The sequence below is a fragment of the Salvelinus fontinalis genome, unplaced genomic scaffold, assembly GCF_029448725.1.
Source record: "Salvelinus fontinalis isolate EN_2023a unplaced genomic scaffold, ASM2944872v1 scaffold_0588, whole genome shotgun sequence".
Taxonomy (NCBI): Eukaryota; Metazoa; Chordata; class Actinopteri; order Salmoniformes; family Salmonidae; genus Salvelinus; species Salvelinus fontinalis.
The window spans coordinates 91819-113409 of NW_026600797.1; the positions used below are offsets into that span (position 1 = coordinate 91819).

Consider the following 21591-nt stretch of genomic DNA (forward strand, 5'->3'; position numbering starts at 1 on the left):
ACTAATCACACCATACTACTACTACTACTACTAATCTCACTATCATACTACTACTACTACTACTAATCACACTATCATACTACTACTACTACTAATCACACTATCATACTACTACTACTACTACTACTAATCACACTATCATACTACTACTACTACTAATCTCACTATCATACTACTACTACTACTAATCTCACTATCATACTACTACTACTACTACTAATCTCACTATCATACTACTACTACTACTACTAATCACACTATCATACTACTACTACTACTAATCACACTATCATACTACCACTACTAATACTAATCACACTATCATACTACTACTACTACTAATCACACTATCATACTACTACTAATCACACTATCATACTACTACTACTACTACTAATCACACTATCATACTACTACTACTACTACTAATCACACTATCATACTACTACTACTACTAATCACACTATCATACTACTACTACTACTACTAATCACACTATCATACTACCACTACTACTACTACTACTAATCACACTATCATACTACTACTACTACTACTAATCTCACTATCATACTACTACTACTACTACTAATCACACTATCATACTAATCACACTATCATACTACTACTACTAATCACACTATCATACTACTACTACTAATCACACTATCATACTACTACTACTAATCACACTATCATACTACTACTACTAATCACACTATCATACTACTACTACTAATCACACTATCATACTACTACTACTAATCACACTATCATACTACTACTACTACTACTAATCACACTATCATACTACCACTACTACTAATCCCACTATCATACTACTACTAATCACGCCATACTACTACTACTACTACTAATCACGCCATACTACTACTACTACTACTACTAATCCCACTATCATACTACCACTACTACTAATCCCACTATCATACTACTACTACTAATCCCACTATCATACTACCACTACTACTCCTAATCCCACTATCATACTACCACTACTACTACTAATCCCACTATCATACTACCACTACTACTAATCACACTATCATACTACTACTACTACTACTAATCACACTATCATACTACTACTACTACTAATAATCACACTATCATACTACCACTACTACTACTAATCCCACTATCATACTACCACTACTACTACTAATCCCACTATCATACTACCACTACTACTACTACTAATCACGCCATACTACTACTACTACTACTACTAATCCCACTATCATACTACCACTACTACTAATCCCACTATCATACTACTACTACTAATCCCACTATCATACTACCACTACTACTCCTAATCCCACTATCATACTACCACTACTACTACTAATCCCACTATCATACTACTACTACTACTAATCCCACTATCATACTACCACTACTACTACTAATCCCACTATCATACTACTACTACTACTACTAATCACACTATCATACTACCACTACTACTACTAATCCCACTATCATACTACCACTACTAATACTAATCACACTATCATACTACCACTACTACTACTAATCACACCATACTACTACTACTACTAATCACACTATCATACTACTACTACTACTACTAATCACACTATCATACTACCACTACTACTAATCACACTATCATACTACTACTACTAATCACACTATCATACTACTACTACTAATCACACTATCATACTACTACTACTAATCCCACTATCATACTACTACTACTACTAATCACACTATCATACTACTACTACTACTAATCACACCATACTACTACTACTACTACTAATCACACCATACTACTACTACTACTACTAATCCCACTATCATACTACCACTACTACTACTAATCCCACTATCATACTACTACCACTACTACTAATCACACTATCATACTACTACTACTACTAATCACACCATACTACTACTACTACTACTAATCACACCATACTACTACTACTACTAATCCCACTATCATACTAATCCCACTATCATACTACCACTACTACTACTAATCCCACTATCATACTACCACTACTACTACTAATCACACTATCATACTACCACTACTACTAATCACACTATCATACTACTACTACTACTAATCCCACTATCATACTACTACTACTAATCACACTATCATACTACTACTACTAATCCCACTATCATACTACTACTACTAATCCCACTATCATACTACTACTACTACTAATCACACTATCATACTACTACTACTACTACTAATCCCACTATCATACTACTACTACTAATCACACTATCATACTACTACTACTAATCACACTATCATACTACTACTACTAATCACACTATCATACTACTACTACTAATCACACTATCATACTAATCACACTATCATACTACTACTACTAATCACACTATCATACTAATCACACTATCATACTACTACTACTACTAATCACACCATACTACTACTACTACTACTAATCACACTATCATACTACTACTACTACTACTAATCACACTATCATACTACTACTACTACTACTACTAATCACGCCATACTACTACTACTACTAATCACACTATCATACTACTACTACTAATCACACTATACTACCACTACTACTACTAATCACACCATACTACTACTACTACTACTAATCACACCATACTACTACTACTACTAATCACACCATACTACTACTACTACTAATCACACCATACTACTACTACTACTAATCACACCATACTACTACTACTACTAATCCCACTATCATACTACCACTACTACTACTAATCCCACTATCATACTACTACTAATCTCACTATCATACTATTACTAATCCCACTATCATACTACTACTAATCCCTCTATCATACTACTACTAATCACACTATCATACTACTACTAATCTCACTATCATACTACTACTACTACTAATCACACTATCATACTACTACTACTAATACTAATCACACTATCATACTACTACTACTAATCACACTATCATACTACTACTACTACTACTAATCCCACTATCATACTACTACTAATCTCACTATCATACTACTACTAATCCCACTATCATACTACTACTACTAATCCCACTATCATACTACTACTACTAATCACACTATCATACTACTACTACTAATCACACCATACTACTACCACTACTACTAATCCCACTATCATACTACTACTACTACTACTACTAATCACGCCATACTACTACTACTACTACTAATCACACCATACTACTACCACTACTACTAATCCCACTATCATACTACCACTACTCACACTATCATACTACTACTAATCACAGCATACTACTACTACTACTACTACTAATCACGCCATACTACTACTACTACTACTACTAATCACAGCATACTACTACTACTACTACTACTAATCACACCATACTACTACTACAGGTTAAATGCAACAGGTTCATGATAAACAGTTGTTTATCTGTGAATGTTTACCTCATCTTCTTATGGCTGTTCTTCTTCACTGTGGGCTCTTTGTCATTCTTCTCCTGGTCCGTTCTGTCCTTCTTGTCCTTCTTGGGCAGCAGCGTGGGCGAGGCGAACTGCGGCGCTACCCGCTGAGCAACCAGCTGGGAGACAGGACGAGGCTTCCTGTAGGAGCACACCGTACCATTAGTGAGACAGGGAAGCGTTTAGCGAGCGAAACCAATGTGTTATATTTACAAACGATCTAGTAATTAGCCGTTTCTAAGCCATTTATAAAGTATACCTTAATGTAAAGTGTCGACAATAACGGTTGAAAAAGCTGGAAACTTGGATACAGCAATCAACGTTGATCTCAAAGTTGAGCAATGACGTCACTTATGGGGAAACAGAACCACGCCAACATAACAAGTGAAAAGGCCGAAGCAGTGACCACTAACCACCCAGCTTAATACTTACAACAACATACAGCATTGAATGCAATCTGTGGGTGTAGCCAAACCTACTCTCTGAAGAAGCAGCTACCCCATGTCCTCCTCCTCCGTCAAAATGCTTCACAAAAACATGCATTATGCAATTATTCCAGTAGCACTGTATGCATGAGCTGCCAGGTCCTGTACGTTGCTTCTTTAGGGGCGGACAAATGACTAGTGTGAATGCCAGCCCAGCCCACAGTGCTGACAGACCCATCTGCTGTTCTGCCATGGTGAGATTACTACACCATACAGCCAGTGTGTGTGTGTGTGTGTGTGTGTGTGTGTGTGTGTGTGTGTGTGTGTGTGTGTGTGTGTGTGTGTGTTGTGTTCTGCCATGGTGAGATTACTACACCATACAGTCAGTGTGTGTGTGTGTTGTGTTGTGTTCTGCCATGGTGAGATTACTAAACCATACAGTCAGTGTGTGTGTGTGTGTGTGTTGTGTTCTGCCATGGTGAGATTACTAAACCATACAGTCAGTGTGTGTGTGTGTGTGTGTGTGTGTTGTGTTCTGCCATGGTGAGATTACTACACCATACAGTCAGTGTGTGTGTGTGTGTGTGTGTGTGTGTGTGTGTGTGTGTGTGTGTGTGTGTGTGTGTGTGTGTGTGTGTGTGTGTGTGTGTGTGTGTGTGTGTGTGTGTGTGTGTGTGTGTGTGTGTGTGTGTGTGTGTGTTGTGTTCTGCCATGGTGAGATTACTACACCATACAGTCAGTGTGTGTGTGTGTGTGTGTGTGTGTGTGTGTTGTGTTCTGCCATGGTGAGATTACTACACCATACAGTCAGTGTGTGTGTGTGTGTGTGTGTGTGTGTGTGTGTTGTGTTCTGCCATGGTGAGATTACTACACCATACAGTCAGTGTGTGTGTGTGTGTGTGTGTGTGTGTGTGTGTTGTGTTCTGCCATGGTGAGATTACTACACCATACAGTCTCTGTACTGAGTGCAGAGTGATCTTTCCTTTCAGTGGTTCCTCTAGAACAAAACACACACACGCTGACATTTCACAGATGAGCCCTCGAGGCATGCAGAAACCCGACCAGCACATTTTGTACCAAATTCACCACCATGAGAGTAATTGTCATCAGCTTGTCTAGTCAGTTCCAATCACGCTGTAGTAAGATGGAGAAACAGTTTAGCCTAGAAAATACTCCTCGTTTCTGCAGTGCTACTTATCAGCATGCTTATCTGTGATGGATCCGTTTATCTGCTGAAGTATTACTCTCAAATAGAACAGTACTTGACTTTCTGACACACGGAAACCATGACAACTACAGCTGGACCGAGTCGCTAAGGGAAGAGGAAGGCATTGTTTAGTTTAGATGACCATAATGGCCTCAATTATGCGACAGCCTGAAAAAGCTACATCCAAGTGTTGTTCTGAAAATCCCCTTACAGTAACTGCATCAAGGCCAGCCAGCGTGGACATGTATCACATGGCCTATATACTGCCAGAGACACAGAGATAGAGGGAGCGAGAGAGAGAAAGAGAGAGGGGGGTGGAAGAGATAGAGTCACAGCACAGCCCACCACGGAACTAACCAATGTTGACAACTTTAATCAGCCGGAGAACAATCTCTCAGTAATAACATAATGCATGTTGTTGTGTGTGTTGAAGATCATCTGTGTCCCGACTCCACAAACACATTGGGATGGATGACGAGAGCGGCTGCAAGGTGAGAGAGCAGCCTGCTGCCAGGACTGATACTGTCATGTTGTACAGAGGTGGAGTGGTTAACAGAGCACAGCAGTTAACCCAATCAGAGGTCATTAAGAAAGCACGTACTATAGGTCTCGTGTGTGTGTGTGTGTGTGTGTGTGTGTGTGTGTGTGTGTGTGTGTGTGTGTGTGTGTGTGTGTGTGTGTGTGTGTGTGTGTGTGTGTGTGTGTGTGTGTGTGTGTGTGTGTGTGTGTGTGTGTGTGTGTGTGTGTGTGTGTGTGTGTGTGTGTGCGTGCGTGCGTGTTGTCCAGTATTGGCCTAGCATTTACACACCACATCAGGTCAAGCTGGGACAGGGACAGTAACTGAGGCATTGATTCCAATAGGATGACTTTCCTCAGTGTCTGGCTCGGCACACTAGTCTATGTTCTGACATTAATGTTGTGTGTTGGAACCACTGTGTGGGAGTGTGATTTTCAATCAATAGCCCACTCCTGGAATCTGTTCTAGAATGGCTAATGGAGTCTGCCGCTATGAAACTAGGACATCAAGGAGGGGTTTAAATAAATGCACCAAACAGCAGAAAGACAGAGTGGATTTCCTTTCAGCAAAGATAAGTAATGATGAGGTGCCTTTAGATCTTACATCACTGTCTCTAGTCTCTACACTGCCCTGACACTTCACATTATTCACCAATCAATTGGTGTATATTTCATTGAAATGAATAATGAACAGAAGTAGCCTAAATCTCTCTCTCTCGTAGGGTATTTCACCCAATAGATATGGGAGTTCTTTTCAAATTCTTTGTGGATCTGTGTAATCTGAGGGATAGATGAGTCTCTAATATGGTCATACATTGGGCAGGAGGTAAGGAAGTGCAGCTCAGTTTCCACCTCATTTTGTGGGCAGTGGCAACATAGCCTGTCCTCTCTTGAGAGCCAGGTCTGCCTACGGCGGCCTTTCTCAATAGCAAGGCTCTCTCTCTCTCTCTGGATGACTGCACATCCTGTCACACTTCTTCCCACTCTTCCCTCCCCCTGTCTGTCAGCCTCTCTAATGATGTGGTTGTGTTATACAGTAATGTTAAAACAGAGAGACACCAGGCCCTGCCATCATTAACACCATGGGTCCTGATAACTCATTGGCCCAGGCATAACACTGGTGTCTCACAGGGCTGCTGTTAGACCACAGCTGGCTGAAACTGTCAGCTCTCAGTGTTGTACTGCTGCAGTATGTCTCATGGCTGCTGTTAGACCACAGCTGGTTGAAACTGTCAGCTCTCAGTGTTGTATTGCTGCAGTATGTCTCATGGCTGCTGTTAGACCACAGCTGGCTGAAACTGTCAGCTCTCAGTGTTGTATTGCTGCAGTATGTCTCATGGCTGCTGTTTGACCACAGCTGGCTGAAACTGTCAGCTCTCAGTGTTGTATTGCTGCAGTATGTTTCAGGGCTGCTGTTAGACCACAGCTGGCTGAAACTGTCAGCTCTCAGTGTTGTACTGCTGCAGTATGTCTCATGAGGTCAACCTGAAATCATCTGTAGTCTTCGCTCTTTCTTTAACACAGTCCACACAAAAACACCAGTTCCCCTTAGACAACATAGTGCAAGTTATTCAATTGAAGACTAATGAAAGATTAGCCCCAGATCTGTTGGAGCTTTGGCCACCTGACTATCGTTGTCATGCACTAGACAACGAGAGGAGTTGGCACATACAGATCTGGGATCAGCCCAGTGTAAGCTGAATAATACAGTGTTAATCAGAGCAGAGCAGGAGTCCTCTGTCCTCCCACAGACCAGTCAATCTACAAGCTCAGTGTTCTGTCACATCTCCCTTTCAGCAGGTCGGTGTGTGTGTGTGTGTGTGCGTGTGTGTGTGTGTGTGTGTGTGTGTGTGTGTGTGTGTGTGTGTGTGTGTGTGTGTGTGTGTGTGTGTGTGTGTGTGTGTGTGTGTGTGTGTGTGTGTGTGTGTGTGTGTGTGTGTGTGTGTTACTCCTCCTACTGGGATCCAGTGACATGATTAATGTCTCTCCCTGCCAGAACACGCTACTGCTATGCTGCTCTCCATTGGAGCTGTGTGTGTGTGTGTGTGTGTGTGTGTGTGTGTGTGTGTGTGTGTGTGTGTGTGTGTGTGTGTGTGTGTGTGTGTGTGTGTGTGTGTGTGTGTGTGTGTGTGTGTGTGTGTGTGTGTGTGTGTAAGAGATTGCTCTCTGCTTCCTATAGTTTATGGCACCTCCACAGCATTTGGCCCACTACACCCTAGACCCCCCCACCCCCCTCCTCTGGAAGTCCTATAGAGTCATTTTCTCAATTTATATATACACACACACACATGTACATTTGCATTCTATTCTATGCTGCATCACAGCGTACTGTACAGTTTAGTATGGTGTAGGTGTAGGGATAAAAGATGGCTTACACGCACTGTGTGGAGGATATTTGTAAGTATGCCCCATGATTGGTGGAGGCAGATGCCCACGCAGTGTACTGTACAATTTACATAATATAACATTTACTGCTGAAAGTCTGAAATAGGCATGGGTAAACAGTATCAACATGACAACTGTGTTTTCAGTACAACAGACCTTTTCTCCAGAGAGGTCCTGCAAAAGACTACACGGAGGGTGTGTGTGTTCACTGCTCACACACTTGCAGTTCCCCCATCATTCAAGCTGTCATACGAGGCCTCAGGCGAAGTTCAGTAAATATCCGTCTGAACTTGAACTTGTGGAAACATACTCGCATAATACTGGCTACAGTAGAATCCTGACTGTTCCTTCTCTCGGGCTGAAAGTGTCAGAGAACTCATTAGTGGACAGCTGGTGGGTTGGAAGGTCAAATACAATTTGGTCTTCACACACCCAGTTATCAGACTGCTAGCCGGACGGCTAATGTTTGGTCTTCACACACCCAGTTATTAGACTGCTAGCCGGACGGCTAATGTTTGGTCTTCACACACCCAGTTATTAGACTGCTAGCCGGACGGCTAATGTTTGGTCTTCACACACCCAGTTATTAGACTGCTAGCCGGACGGCTAATGTTTGGTCTTCACACACCCAGTTATTAGACTGCTAGCCGGACGGCTAATGTTTGGTCTTCACACACCCAGTTATTAGACTGCTAGCCGGACGGCTAATGTTTGGTCTTCACACACCCAGTTACTAGACTGCTAGCCGGACGGCTAATGTTTGGTCTTCACACACCCAGTTATTAGACTGCTAGCCGGACGGCTAATGTTTGGTCTTCACACACCCAGTTACTAGACTGCTAGCCGGACGGCTAATGTTTGGTCTTCACACACCCAGTTATTAGACTGCTAGCCGGACGGCTAATGTTTGGTCTTCACACACCCAGTTATTAGACTGCTAGCCGGACGGCTAATGTTTGGTCTTCACACACCCAGTTATTAGACTGCTAGCCGGACGGCTAATGTTTGGAAAGCGCCGTTTCTAACAGTTGTCCAGCGGCAGTTAAATCACCCTCTCATGAAGAGTGTTTTATGGTTTTCTAATGACTAGAAGCTAGAGCAGTGAGAGCACTGGAATAACTTGGTGTGTCTCCTCTCCAATGGCTGTAAAATACCTGAACGCAGAGTGGGATAATCATTAAAAGAATGGTGTGTAATTTGCCTTCCTGTATCCATCTCATAACGTGGCTAATGGCGTGTCTTTAATGGTCTGGGAATAACGCGTGGCGGAGTGTTTACTGCCGTGCCAATTCAACTGCACATGTCACAAGCTCTTTAGTCATGTTCGTTTTGGTTACCCCCTCCTCTCTCCCTCGTTTCTTCTCTCTTCCCTCTGTCCTTCCTCCTCCTCCCTCTCATCTCCCTCTACACTCCTTTCTTCCTCCCTGGCATCTGTTGCCATCCTCCCATCCCAGAGACAGTACAGCCTCGTTGACAACGTGCTTTCAATTCTGGTTCTATGTTCTCAGCAGCATCAGAGAGAGCAGCTCTGCCAAACCTCAGCTTTGTAAAACATTCATCTTAATCTAACTGCTGGCTGCACGCAACCAAATCATCTCTCTCTCTCCCTCTCTCTCTCTCCCCATGTCTCTCTCTCTCCCCTGTATCTCTCTCTCTCTCTCTCTCTCAGTCTCTCTCCCTCTCTCTCTCTCTCTCTCTCCCCTGTCTCTCTCTCTCTCTCTCTCTCCCAGTGTCTCTCTCCCTCCCCCCTTGTCTCTCTCTCTCTCCCCCCGTGTCTCCCTCTCTCTCTCTCCCCCCGTGTCTCTCACTCTCTCCCTGTGTCTCTCTCTCTCTCTCCCCGTGTCTCTCTCTCTCTCCCCGTGTCTCTCTCTCTCTCTCTCCCCGTGTCTCTTTCTCTCTCTCTCCGTGTCTCTCTCTCTCTCCCTGTGTCTCTCTCTCTCTCCCGTGTCTCTCTCTCTCTCCCTGTGTCTCTCTCTCTCTCCCTGTGTCTCTCTCTCTCTCCCTGTGTCTCTCTCTCTCTCTCTCCCCGTGTCTCTCTCTCTCTCTCTCCCCGTGTCTCTCTCTCTCTCTCTCCCCGTGTCTCTTTCTCTCTCCGTGTCTCTCTCTCTCTCCCTGTGTCTCTCTCTCTCTCCCGTGTCTCTCTCTCTCTCCCTGTGTCTCTCTCTCTCTCCCGTGTCTCTCTCTCCCCGTGTCTCTCTCTCCCCATGTCTCTCTCTCTCTCCGTGTCTCTCTCGCTCTCTCTCTCCCCGTGTCTCTCTCTCTCCCCGTGTCTCTCTCTCCCCGTGTCTCTCTCTCTCTCCCCGTGTCACTCTCTCCCCGTGTCTCTCTCTCTCCCCGTGTCTCTCTCTCTCTCCGTGTCTCTCTCTCCCCGTGTCTCTCTCTCCCCGTGTCTCTCTCTCCCCTGTCTCTCTCTCCCCTGTCTCTCTCTCCCTCCCAGTGTCTCTCTCCCTCCCAGTGTCTCTCTCCCTCCCTCCGTGTCTCTCTCTCTCTCTCCCCCCGTGTCTCTCTCTCTCTCCCCGTGTCTCTCTCTCTCTCCCCGTGTCTCTCTCTCTCTCTCCCTGTGTCTCTCTCTCTCCCCGTGTCTCTCTCTCTCTCTCCCCGTGTCTCTCTCTCTCCCCGTGTCTCTCTCTCTCCCGTGTCTCTCTCGCCCCGTGTCTCTCTCTCTCCCCGTGTCTCTCTCTCTCTCCCCGTGTCTCTCTCTCTCTCCCCGTGTCTCTCTCGCCCCGTGTCTCTCTCTCGCCCCGTGTCTCTCTCTCGCCCCGTGTCTCTCTCTCTCCCCGTGTCTCTCGCTCTCTCCCCGTGTCTCTCTCTCTCTCCCCGTGTCTCTCTCGCCCCGTGTCTCTCTCTCTCCCCGTATCTCTCTCTCTCCCCGTGTCTCTCTCTCTCCCCGTGTCTCTCTCTCTCCCCGTGTCTCTCTCGCCCCGTGTCTCTCTCTCTCCCCGTGTCTCTCTCTCTCTCCCCGTGTCTCTCTCGCCCCGTGTCTCTCTCTCTCCCCGTGTCTCTCTCTCTCTCCCCGTGTCTCTCTCTCTCTCCCCGTATCTCTTTCTCTCTCCGTGTCTCTCTCTCTCTCTCCCCGTGTCTCTCTCTCTCTCTCCCCGTGTCTCTCTCTCTCCCCGTGTCTCTCTCTCGCCCCGTGTCTCTCTCTCTCCCCGTGTCTCTCTCTCTCCCCGTGTCTCTCTCTCCCCGTGTCTCTCTCTCTCTCTCTCTCCCCGTGTCTCTCTCTCTCCCCGTGTCTCTCTCTCCCCGTGTCTCTCTCTCTCTCTCCCCGTGTATCTCTCTCTCTCCCCGTGTCGCTCTCTCTCCCCGTGGCTCTCTCTCCCCGTGTCTCTCTCTCCCCGTGTCTCTCTCTCTCTCTGTGTCTCTCTCTCTCCGTGTCTCTCTCTCCGTGTCTCTCTCTCTCCCCGTGTCTCTCTCTCTCTCTCCCCGTGTCTCTCTCTCTCTCCCCGTGTCTCACTCTCTCCCGTATCTCACTCTCCCCGTGTCTCACTCTCCCCGTGTCTCTCTCTCTCTACGTGTGTCTCTCTCTCTCTCTCTCTGTGTGTCTCTCTCGCTCTCTCTCTCTCCGTGTCTCTCTCTCTCTCCGTGTCTCTCTCTCTCCCCGTGTCTCTCTCTCTCTCTCCCCGTGTCTCTCTCTCTCTCCCCGTGTCTCACTCTCTCCCGTGTCTCACTCTCCCCGTGTCTCACTCTCCCCGTGTCTCTCTCTCTCTACGTGTGTCTCTCTCTCTCTCTCTGTGTGTGTCTCTCTCTCTCTCTCTCTCCCCGTGTCTCTCTCTCTCTCTCCGTGTCTCTCTCTCTCTTCGTGTCTCTCTCTCTCCCCGTGTCTCTCTCTCTCTCTCCCCGTGTCTCTCTCTCTCTCCCCGTGTCTCACTCTCTCCCGTGTCTCACTCTCCCCGTGTCTCACTCTCCCCGTGTCTCTCTCTCTCTACGTGTGTCTCTCTCTCTCTCTCTCTGGCTCTCTCTCTCCCCGTGTCTCTCTCTCTCCCCGTGTCTCTCTCTCTCTCCCCGTGTCTCTCTTTCTACCTCCATCTCTCTCTTCCCCCGTCTCTCTCTCTCCCCGTGTCTCTCTCTCTCTCCCTGTGTCTCTCTCTCTCTCCGTGTCTCTCTCCCCCCGTCTCTCTCTCTCTCTCCCCGTGTCTCTCTCTCTCTCTCTCTCCCCGTGTCTCTCTTTCTACCAACATCTCTCTCCTCCCCTCTTTTACCCCAAATTAGCTCAGTACCAACTCATTCATCTGGGAGTAAAGTTAGGCCTGTTTGACACAGATACGGGTAACTTTTGACCTATGTAATTAATTCCATATTAAAACCAGATTACAAATGACAGTGACCATGCAATGATCTCACATAGGGTCTACATTATTGTTCAAGCTAAAATTAGTGACCACAAAATAATCTTTGAGATATATATAATATCTCAAGCTAAATAAAGCCAGAGGAAAATAGAAAGGTCATATTAATATCCTCCATAATCCATGTCCTACATTAGACTTAGTACACCAGCTGTCTGGCTCTTTCCCCCACTGGAAGAGCCCTCCCTCCCTAGAAGAGACAGCCAACCCCCTGGAGTGTGCTGTGTGTGGACGGGCGGGTGACGCAGGTCGAGTCATGTTGCTATTGGCCCTTCATTAACTACCGCGACCTCCTTTGTTGGCCATCTTGCTAGCATCACCTCTGGTAGGAGCTGTGTTGTTGTTGCTGTAGAGGGCAGAGGGTTAGCGCTTGGCCTTGATGAAGTAGACTGTCTCTGAGAGGAGAGGAAAGGAAGAGAGGAAAGAGATGAGAGGAAAGGAAGAGGGAGGGAGGACAGCACTGAGATCTTTTCCTGTCTCTCTTGAGAATACATCTCACTGAATGATGGTCTACCGCTTGTCTGCCGTTCGTTCGCTGACAGCACAGTGTTTTTTGAAGGATCACACGCCAGTAGGTGTCTGAGTGCCGGCATTTTCCTCCATTTCTACACGTAAAATCGGTGCGGCTGGCAAATTACGGTCGGCACTTTGTTCAGAGATGCTAAGTACCATCGGCTGGAAAACGTGAACTGTGTTGCTGCTCTGGGCAGATGGCAAGTGCTTGGCCCTGCTGGAGCAGAGGTCTCAGACTCTCTCAGCCCCTTGTCTTCTGTGTGTGGAGGGAATTTGATGTCTCTCCCTTTCTTCTCCCTCTGTTATCTTCCTGTGTGTGTGCAGTGGTGGTTGAGTTGTTTGTAATGGTGGTGACCCCCTGGCTGCTTTAAGAGTCCTGATGGAAATCTCTGTTCCACTGATGACATCACACTGATTAAGCCCTAGCATACTAATGAGCCTAGCTCTGGGTGTCTGGCAGCTGCTGTAGCAGCCTCATTTCAGAGACTAGACACACAGGGGCGCAGACACACACACACACACACACACACACACACACACACACACACACACACACACACACACACACACACACACACACACACACACACACACACACACACACACACACACAGGCACGCAAACACACACACACACAAATGACATACACACAAATACACGTGCACAGACCCGTGTACACACAACATTCCAGTCACAGAGGCAATGGAGACAATTGGGTCTGCCTCCACACTGTTTGCTGGCTCATTTAAAACTGCTCTTTAAACCAGGATAATTGGTTTTGCATGAAGGAGAAGGATAATGTTCAACCTTTGGTAATAAAACCACACACACACACACAGAGAGAAAGAGAGAGACAGAGCGACAGAGAGAGAGAGAGAGAGAAAGAGAGCTAGCTATTCTTGCATGGCTTTGTTTCTCTTGTTGTCCATGAAACCAAGATGTCACTCAGGGACAACACCAGGGTGGCAGCCATTTCCTGACTGTGACTCAATAACACTGACGTCATGGTGCCAGGCTCTGGTCAAAAGTAGTGGACTATATAGGGAATAGGGTACCATTTGGGATGTGGACACACTTACTCATTGAAGGGTTTTTCTTTATTTTTACTATTTTCTACATTGTAGAATAATAGTGAAGACATCAAAACTATGAAATAACACATAAGGAATCAGGTAGTAACCCAAAAACTGTTAAACAAATAAAACAAATATTTGATTTTCTTCAAAGTAGCCACCCTTTGCCTTGATGACATCTTTGCACACTCTTGGCATTCTCTCAACCAGCTTCGTGAGAAATGCTTTTCCAACAGTCTTGAAGGACTTCCCACATATGCCGAGCACTTGTTGGCTGCTTTTCCTTCACTCTGCAGTCGTACTCATCCCAAACCATCTCAATTGGGTAGAGGCCAGGTCATCTGATGCAGCACTGCATCACTCTCCTTCTTGGTCAAATTGGGGTTATTGGGTTATTGTCCTGTTGAAAAACAAATGATGGTCCCACTAAGCGCAAACCAGATGGGATGGCATATCGCTGCAGAATGCTCTAGTAGCCATGCTGGTTAAGTGTGCCTTGAATTCTAAATAAATCACAGACAGCAAAGCACCCCCACACCATCACACCTCCTCCTCCATGCTTCATGGTGGGAACCACACATGTGGAGATCATCCGTTCACCTATTCTGCGTCTCACAGAGACACAGTGGTTGGAACCAAAAATCTAAAATTTCAACTCATCAGACCAAAATGACAGATTTCCACCAGTCTAATGTCCATCGCTCGTGTTTCTTGGCCCAAGCAACGCTCTTCTTATTATTGGTGTCCTTTAGAATTGGTTTCTTTGCAGCAATTTGACCATGAAGACCTGATTCACGCAGTCTCCTCTGAACAGTTGATGTTGAGATGTGTCTGTTACTTGAACACTGTGAAGCATTTATTTGGGCTGCAATTTCTGAGGCTGGTAACTCTAATGAATTTATCCTCTGCAGCAGAGGTAACTCTGGGTCTTCCTTTCCTGTGGTGGTCCTAATTAGAGCCAGTTTCATCCTAGTGCTTGATGGTTTTTGCGACTGCACCTGAAGAAACTTTAAAAGTCCTTGAATTGTTCCGGATTGACTGACCTTCATGTCTTAAAGTAATGATGGACTGACGTTTCTCTTTGCTTATTTGAACTGTTCTTGCCATAATATGGATTTGTTATTTTACCAAATAGGGCTATCTTCTGTATACCACTCCTACCTTGTCACAACACAACTAATTGGCTCAAACGCATTAAGAAGGAAATAAATAAATTTTATTTTAACAAGGCACACCTGTTAATTGAAATGCATTCCAGGTGACTACCTCATGAAGCTGGTTTAGAGAATGCCAAGAGTGTGCAAAGCGGTCATCAAGACAAAGGGTGGCTACTTTGAAGTATCTAAAATATATTTTGATTGTTTAACACTTTTTTGGTTACTACATGATTCCATTTGTGTTATTTCATAGTTTTGATGTCTTCACTATTATTCTACAATGTAGAGAATAGTAAAAATTAAGATGAGTATGTGTGTCCAAACATTTGACTGGTACTGTACATTCACAGTCAGCTAGGCTTTGGCAGATGTCCCCTGGACAACCTTACCCACCATGACATAAGATTAGTGATGCACAATATATCGGTGAGCATATCAGAATCAGACGATATTAGCTAAAAATGCCAACATCGGCATCGGCCCGATGTCTATTTTAACGCTGATGTGCAAAATTGATGTCAAAGCTGACGTGCATATAACGTAGGTACATGGCGTAATGACGCCACGAAGAATACAGCGCTACACGTGCAACACAGCATTCCTAACCTAGCCCACAATGTCTGCTGTGTGGATCTATCTGGAAGTTTCAAAGGAAGATAACAAAAAGGCCATATGCAACATTTGTTCTGCTATTATTTCCTGAGGGGAGAAAGTGACATCTTTCAAAACCACAAACCTAAATGCTCATTTGAAAGTGCATCACCACCAGACGTTCAGCAACTACTTAAAACAAAAGCTGAAAAACTAAGCGCACACCTCCAATAACTAAACAAGTAGAGCAGTCATTTGAAAGAGAAAGACAATTTCAGAGAGACGTTGCAAAAGGCTAAATCCATTAAAGCCAAGATAATAGAATTCATTGCCCTTGACAATCAACCGTTCTCTGTCGTGGATGATGTTGGCTTTTGCCGACTGGTCGAGCATCTTGAGCCCTGGTACACACTACCAAGTAGGCGCTATTTTTCAGATGTTGCCCTACCGGAGTTACACAGTATTGTTGAAATGCACATCTATGAGCTACTTGCTATGGGCGTCACTGTTATTAGCTTCACGACTGACATCTGCCCCAGCGATGTCAACCAACATGAGCATGCTGATTGTGACAGCACAGTGGATCGACAAGGATTTCGTACCTAGGAAGGCTGTACATGCTCAAGAATGTGCTGGTTTTCATACCGCTGCTGCCATTTCAATGGCATTTGAGAACATGTTTGAATCATGAACACTCTCCTAGCGCCATTGGAACAACTGACTGGAGAAATAAGCTCATCAACTGGGTCTGCAGCAGACGTGATATCCTCTGTCACGGCATTGAAGCGCCTGCTCAACAAAACTGCCCACACAGACCGTGGGGTTAAACTTACAAAAGTACTTGAGGCTGTGATCAAGCGATTCTGTGGCATTCTCTCTGAGCCTACTTCCTGCCACCATGCTCGATGCTAGGTACAAGGACCGCTACTTTGATGCAGACAAGAAACAGGGTTTAAGGGAAATGTTACATACACAGCTGGACAATATGGAAACGGACACAGTGACAGTGCGCACCGAGGAAGAGAAGCTACGGACAGACAGAGCTGAAACTTCACTGCTTGACATGGATGATGAAATCCTGGTTGAGACTGAACAAATGAACAATGAAACAGCACAGCCAGTAAGTGGAAGAAATAGGTTTTGATTATGTTTTACTGGTAATGGGGACATACTGTACGTAAATGCCAACAAAATAACTTTTTGGTCAGTCTGGTGTGTGTGTTTGTGTGTGTAACCTTTATTTAACTAGGCAAGTCAGTTAAGAACAAATTCTTATTTACAATGATGGCCAAACCCGGACAACGCTGGGTCCTATGGGACTCCCAATCACAGCCGATGTGATACTGCCTGGATTCGAACCAGGGACTGTAGTGACACCTCTTGTACTGAGATGCAGTGCCTTAGACCGCTGTGTCCATGTGTGTGTAAACTATGTAACTGTACTAGAATGCTTAAAAATCCACTTACATTTTAAATATTGGTTATCAGTATAATTTTCTGGGGCAAGGAAAATATTGGATATTGGTATCGGCCAAACATGTAATATCGGTGCATCCCTACATAAGATGGATGATGTCCCCCGGACCACTAGATCCTCTACCACCATGACATAAGATGGATGATGTCCCCTGGACCACTAGATCCTCTACCACCATGACATAAAATGGATGATGTCCCCTGGACCACTAGATCCTCTACCACCATGACATAAGATGGATGATGTCCCCTGGACCACTAGATCCTCTACCACCATGACATAAGATGGATGATGTCCCCTGGACCACTAGATCCTCTACCACCATGACATAAGATGGATGATGTCCCCTGGACCACTAGATCCTCTACCACCATGACATAAGATGGATGATGTCCCCTGGACCACTAGATCCTCTACCACCATGACATAAGATGGATGATGTCCCCCGGACCACTAGATCCTCTACCACCATGACATAAGATGGATGATGTCCCCTGGACCTGAAGATCCTCTACCCCCATGACATAAGATGGATGATGTCCCCTGGACCACTAGATCCTCTACCACCATGACATAAGATGGATGATGTCCCCCGGACCACTAGATCCTCTACCACCATGACATAAGATGGATGATGTCCCCTGGACCTGAAGATCCTCTACCACCATGACATAAGATGGATGATGTCCCCCAGACCACTAGATCCTCTACCACCATGACATAAGATGGATGATGTCCCCTGGACCTGAAGATCCTCTACCACCATGACATAAGATGGATGATGTCCCCTGGACCACTAGATCCTCTACCACCATAACATAAGATGGATGATGTCCCCCAGACCACTAGATCCTCTACCACCATGACATATGGTCCAGGGGACATCATCCATCTTATGTCATGGTGGTAGAGGATCCATCTTACCACCATGACATAAGATGGATGATGTCCCCCAGACCACTAGATCCTCTACCACCATGACATAAGATGGATGATGTCCCCTGGACCACTAGATCCTCTACCACCATGACATAAGATGGATGATGTCCCCTGGACCATATGTCATGGTGGTAGAGGATCTAGTGGTCCAGGGGACATCATCCATCTTATGTCATGGTGGTAGAGGATCTAGTGGTCCAGGGGACATCATCCATCTTATGTCATGGTGGTAGAGGATCTAGTGGTCCAGGGGACATCATCCATCTTATGTCATGGTGGTAGAGGATCTAGTGGTCCAGGGGACATCATCCATCTTATGTCATGGTGGTAGAGGATCTAGTGGTCCAGGGGACATCATCCATCTTATGTCATGGATGATGTCCCCTGGACCCCATGACATAAGATGGATGATGTCCCCCGGACCACTAGATCCTCTACCACCATGACATAAGATGGATGATGTCCCCCGGACCACTAGATCCTCTACCACCATGACATAAGATGGATGATGTCCCCTGGACCTGAAGATCCTCTACCACCATGACATAAGATGGATGATGTCCCCCGGACCTGAAGATCCTCTACCACCATGACATAAGATGGATGATGTCCCCTGGACCACTAGATCCTCTACCACCATGACATAAGACGGATGATGTCCCCCGGACCTGAAGATCCTCTACCACCATGACATAAGATGGATGATGTCCCCTGGACCTGAAGATCCTCTACCACCATGACATAAGATGGATGATGTCCCCTGGACCTGAAGATCCTCTACCACCATGACATAAGATGGATGACGAGAGCCGTGATGATTAAATACCAACCTGCATCCTGCCCTCCACTCCCCCTTCCCTTTTCCACTGAGTTCATCAACACCGCCAGCCTTGTCAAAGCGTGTGTGTGTGTGTCTGCAGTGTGTGGGTGCGCGTCTTGAAAAAAAAAAAAAAAAAAAACTATATTTAACTAGGCAAGTCAGTTAAGAACAAATTCTTATTTTCAATGATGGCCTAGTGGGTTAACTGCCTTGTTCAGGGGCAGAACAACAGATTTGTACCTTGTCAGCTCGGGGATTCGATCTTGCAACCTTTCGGTTACTAGTCCAACGCTCTAACCACTACGCTACCTGCCACCCCAGTGTGTGAGTGTCTGCAGTTTGTGTGTGTGTGTGTGTGTGTGTGTGTGTGTGTGTGTGTGTGTGTGTGTGTGTGTGTGTGTGTGTGTGTGCAGTGTGTGTGTGTGTGTGCAGTGTGTGTGTGTGTGTGTGCAGTGTGTGTGTGTGTGTGTGTGTGTGTGTGTGTGTGTGTGTGTGTGTGTGTGTGTGTGTGTGTGTGTGTGTGTGTGTGTGTGTGTGTGTGTGTGTGTTGCTCTAGAAGACTAATGTTCTCTCTCTCTCCACTCAGATGAGGTGTTAAGGTCATTTTGACCCCAGACAGGATGTGATCATATCAACCTGCTCCAGTTCATGACCATCTACGTCTCTTATGCTCACAGTTCTGGGGATTGGAATAACAAGGATGGAACATCTCAGGTTTTGTGTCTGAAACCCATGAGAGTGTAATGTGGGTGGCGTCCCAAATGGCACCCTATTCCATGTAGTGCACTACATTTAAAACAGGGCCCTGGTCTAAACTAGTGCACTACATAGGGAATAGAGTGCCATTTGGGACATCCCCACATTACACTCTCAGTTTTCAAAGGAAGCTATGAATCAGAGTGAAACTAGAACTACCTGTAACCTTTTTTCAATTAACACATCGGACCTGGCTCCACATCCTTCTTCAAACAACGATGACACGTGATTACACAGCATTTTTCATAGATTGGTTTCAAGGCAAGGTTAGCCTAGTTTCAGGGGAAGGACTCCGTAGCCTACTGTGACTTGAATTGTATTGTATTTATTTCATCTTTATTTATTCAGGTAGTCTCATTGAGATAACATCTCTTTCAAGAGAGACCTGGTAACTACTCTATAATGATTGCATAATAGCTGGTCATGTCACGTCACCTCTCTATTGTAGATAAAGACATACACTTATTATTGCCGATTGTCGTCAGAATTGGCCTACATAGAGTTAGTATCAACTAGGCCAAATTCATTTAAAACATGCTTTTGCATTGTGCTTGACCATGCGTACAAATAGAGGTTGTTTTTCTAACTACAGTAGATTATAGTGATTACCATGTTTTTTAAGGATACTCCCTGTGTTCTTAGATGCACTCCATTTCATAATCAGCATCCATGCTGTTCCATGGAACACAATACAAATGAGGTTACTAGAAAATCGCACACTGTACAGCTGATCAGCAGGCTACTGCAGCATAAAAGACATCCAGATTTCTCATGTTTACATGCACCATTTCATAAACTAAAATTAATGGACACAACCTGATAAAACAATACTTACAAATACGCGTGTAGACTATCCATTTGCACGAACATAATAGTATTTATCATCGAGCAAAATGAATCGTATCCACTTACCGTGTTGACGTCCCTTTCCTTACATCGCACATCATGCACTTGAAAGCCTCCGCGGTGTTCTTGTAAGTGCAAACGCTACAGTCCCAATTTCCCTCTTCCGCCGAAGGCTTTGGTTGACGCTTCGGCCTTCGAACAAAACAAAAAGCACATAAAGCACATCAGTTTCACATCCCCCGTTCAGGGTGCTGAGTGTGCATCATGTGTAGGCTATTTGCTCGCGTTGTCAAACATCTGGGAAGATGATCCATTCAGTGTTACGAAATTGTTCTGTTTTACGAGCTCGCGCTATGATTTGACACTGCAATAAAACAGACAGTCCGCCATGGTTGCTACACCGCGGCTACCACACACACACACACACACACACACACACACACACACACACACACACACACACACACACACACACACACACACACACACACACTCTCTCTCTCTCTCTCTCTCTCTCTCTCTCTCTCTCTCTCTCTCTCACTCACACACACACACACACACACAGAGAGGAGTGTTTCAATTATGTGTCATGGTGTCCACTTCCAAGCATCAATGTCACCAGCGCAAAGAATGAGTCAGTCATTACCTGGTTGGACTCTTCTTGTCTCCCATGCCGCCAAAAGTTTGTTTGCGGATGTTGAAATAAGGACAGTCCCTACGTATTCTTTATGAAAGCAATACGCGAGGAGGTATCGCACGGCTCCCAGCTGTCGTGGAAACTCCAGTTGGAGGATGGTCACATGACGCGGTTTGTCCAATCACATTTGAAGCCATTTCCTGAGGATATAGCGCAGACAGGAACAGACATTCCTGATTCGAATTGATACATTTGTAATAACACTCGTCTTTGTTACACATACGCTAATGTAACAGTAATTATGTATTATTAGGGTCTAATGAGGTGTCATTTGACATTTTATTATAAACTTCTTGAGATTGTTCATTGTCTTCGACGGGTGAATTCCCA

The 21591-nt window shown here is 45.2% G+C and overlaps 1 protein-coding gene across 2 annotated transcripts in view; it reads right to left on the minus strand.

The window, feature by feature from the left end:
* The window catches only part of LOC129846570 (YY1-associated factor 2-like), a 28332-nt gene extending 6969 nt beyond the window's left edge, over nt 1-21363 (minus strand). Inside the window, exons 1-3 of one of the 2 annotated variants that reach the window (XM_055914514.1) lie at nt 21211-21363; nt 20631-20756; nt 3499-3654 (exon numbers count right to left, since the gene is read on the minus strand). In XM_055914514.1, the coding sequence (XP_055770489.1) occupies nt 3499-3654; nt 20631-20756; nt 21211-21236 (308 nt within the window). In that variant the 5' untranslated portion in view covers nt 21237-21363. Of the gene's footprint in view, nt 1-3498; nt 3655-3945; nt 4193-20630; nt 20757-21210 lie in introns of those variants that run through there. The other variant, XM_055914516.1, reaches the window with a different exon arrangement.
* Nucleotides 21364-21591: the final 228 nt, after the last annotated feature.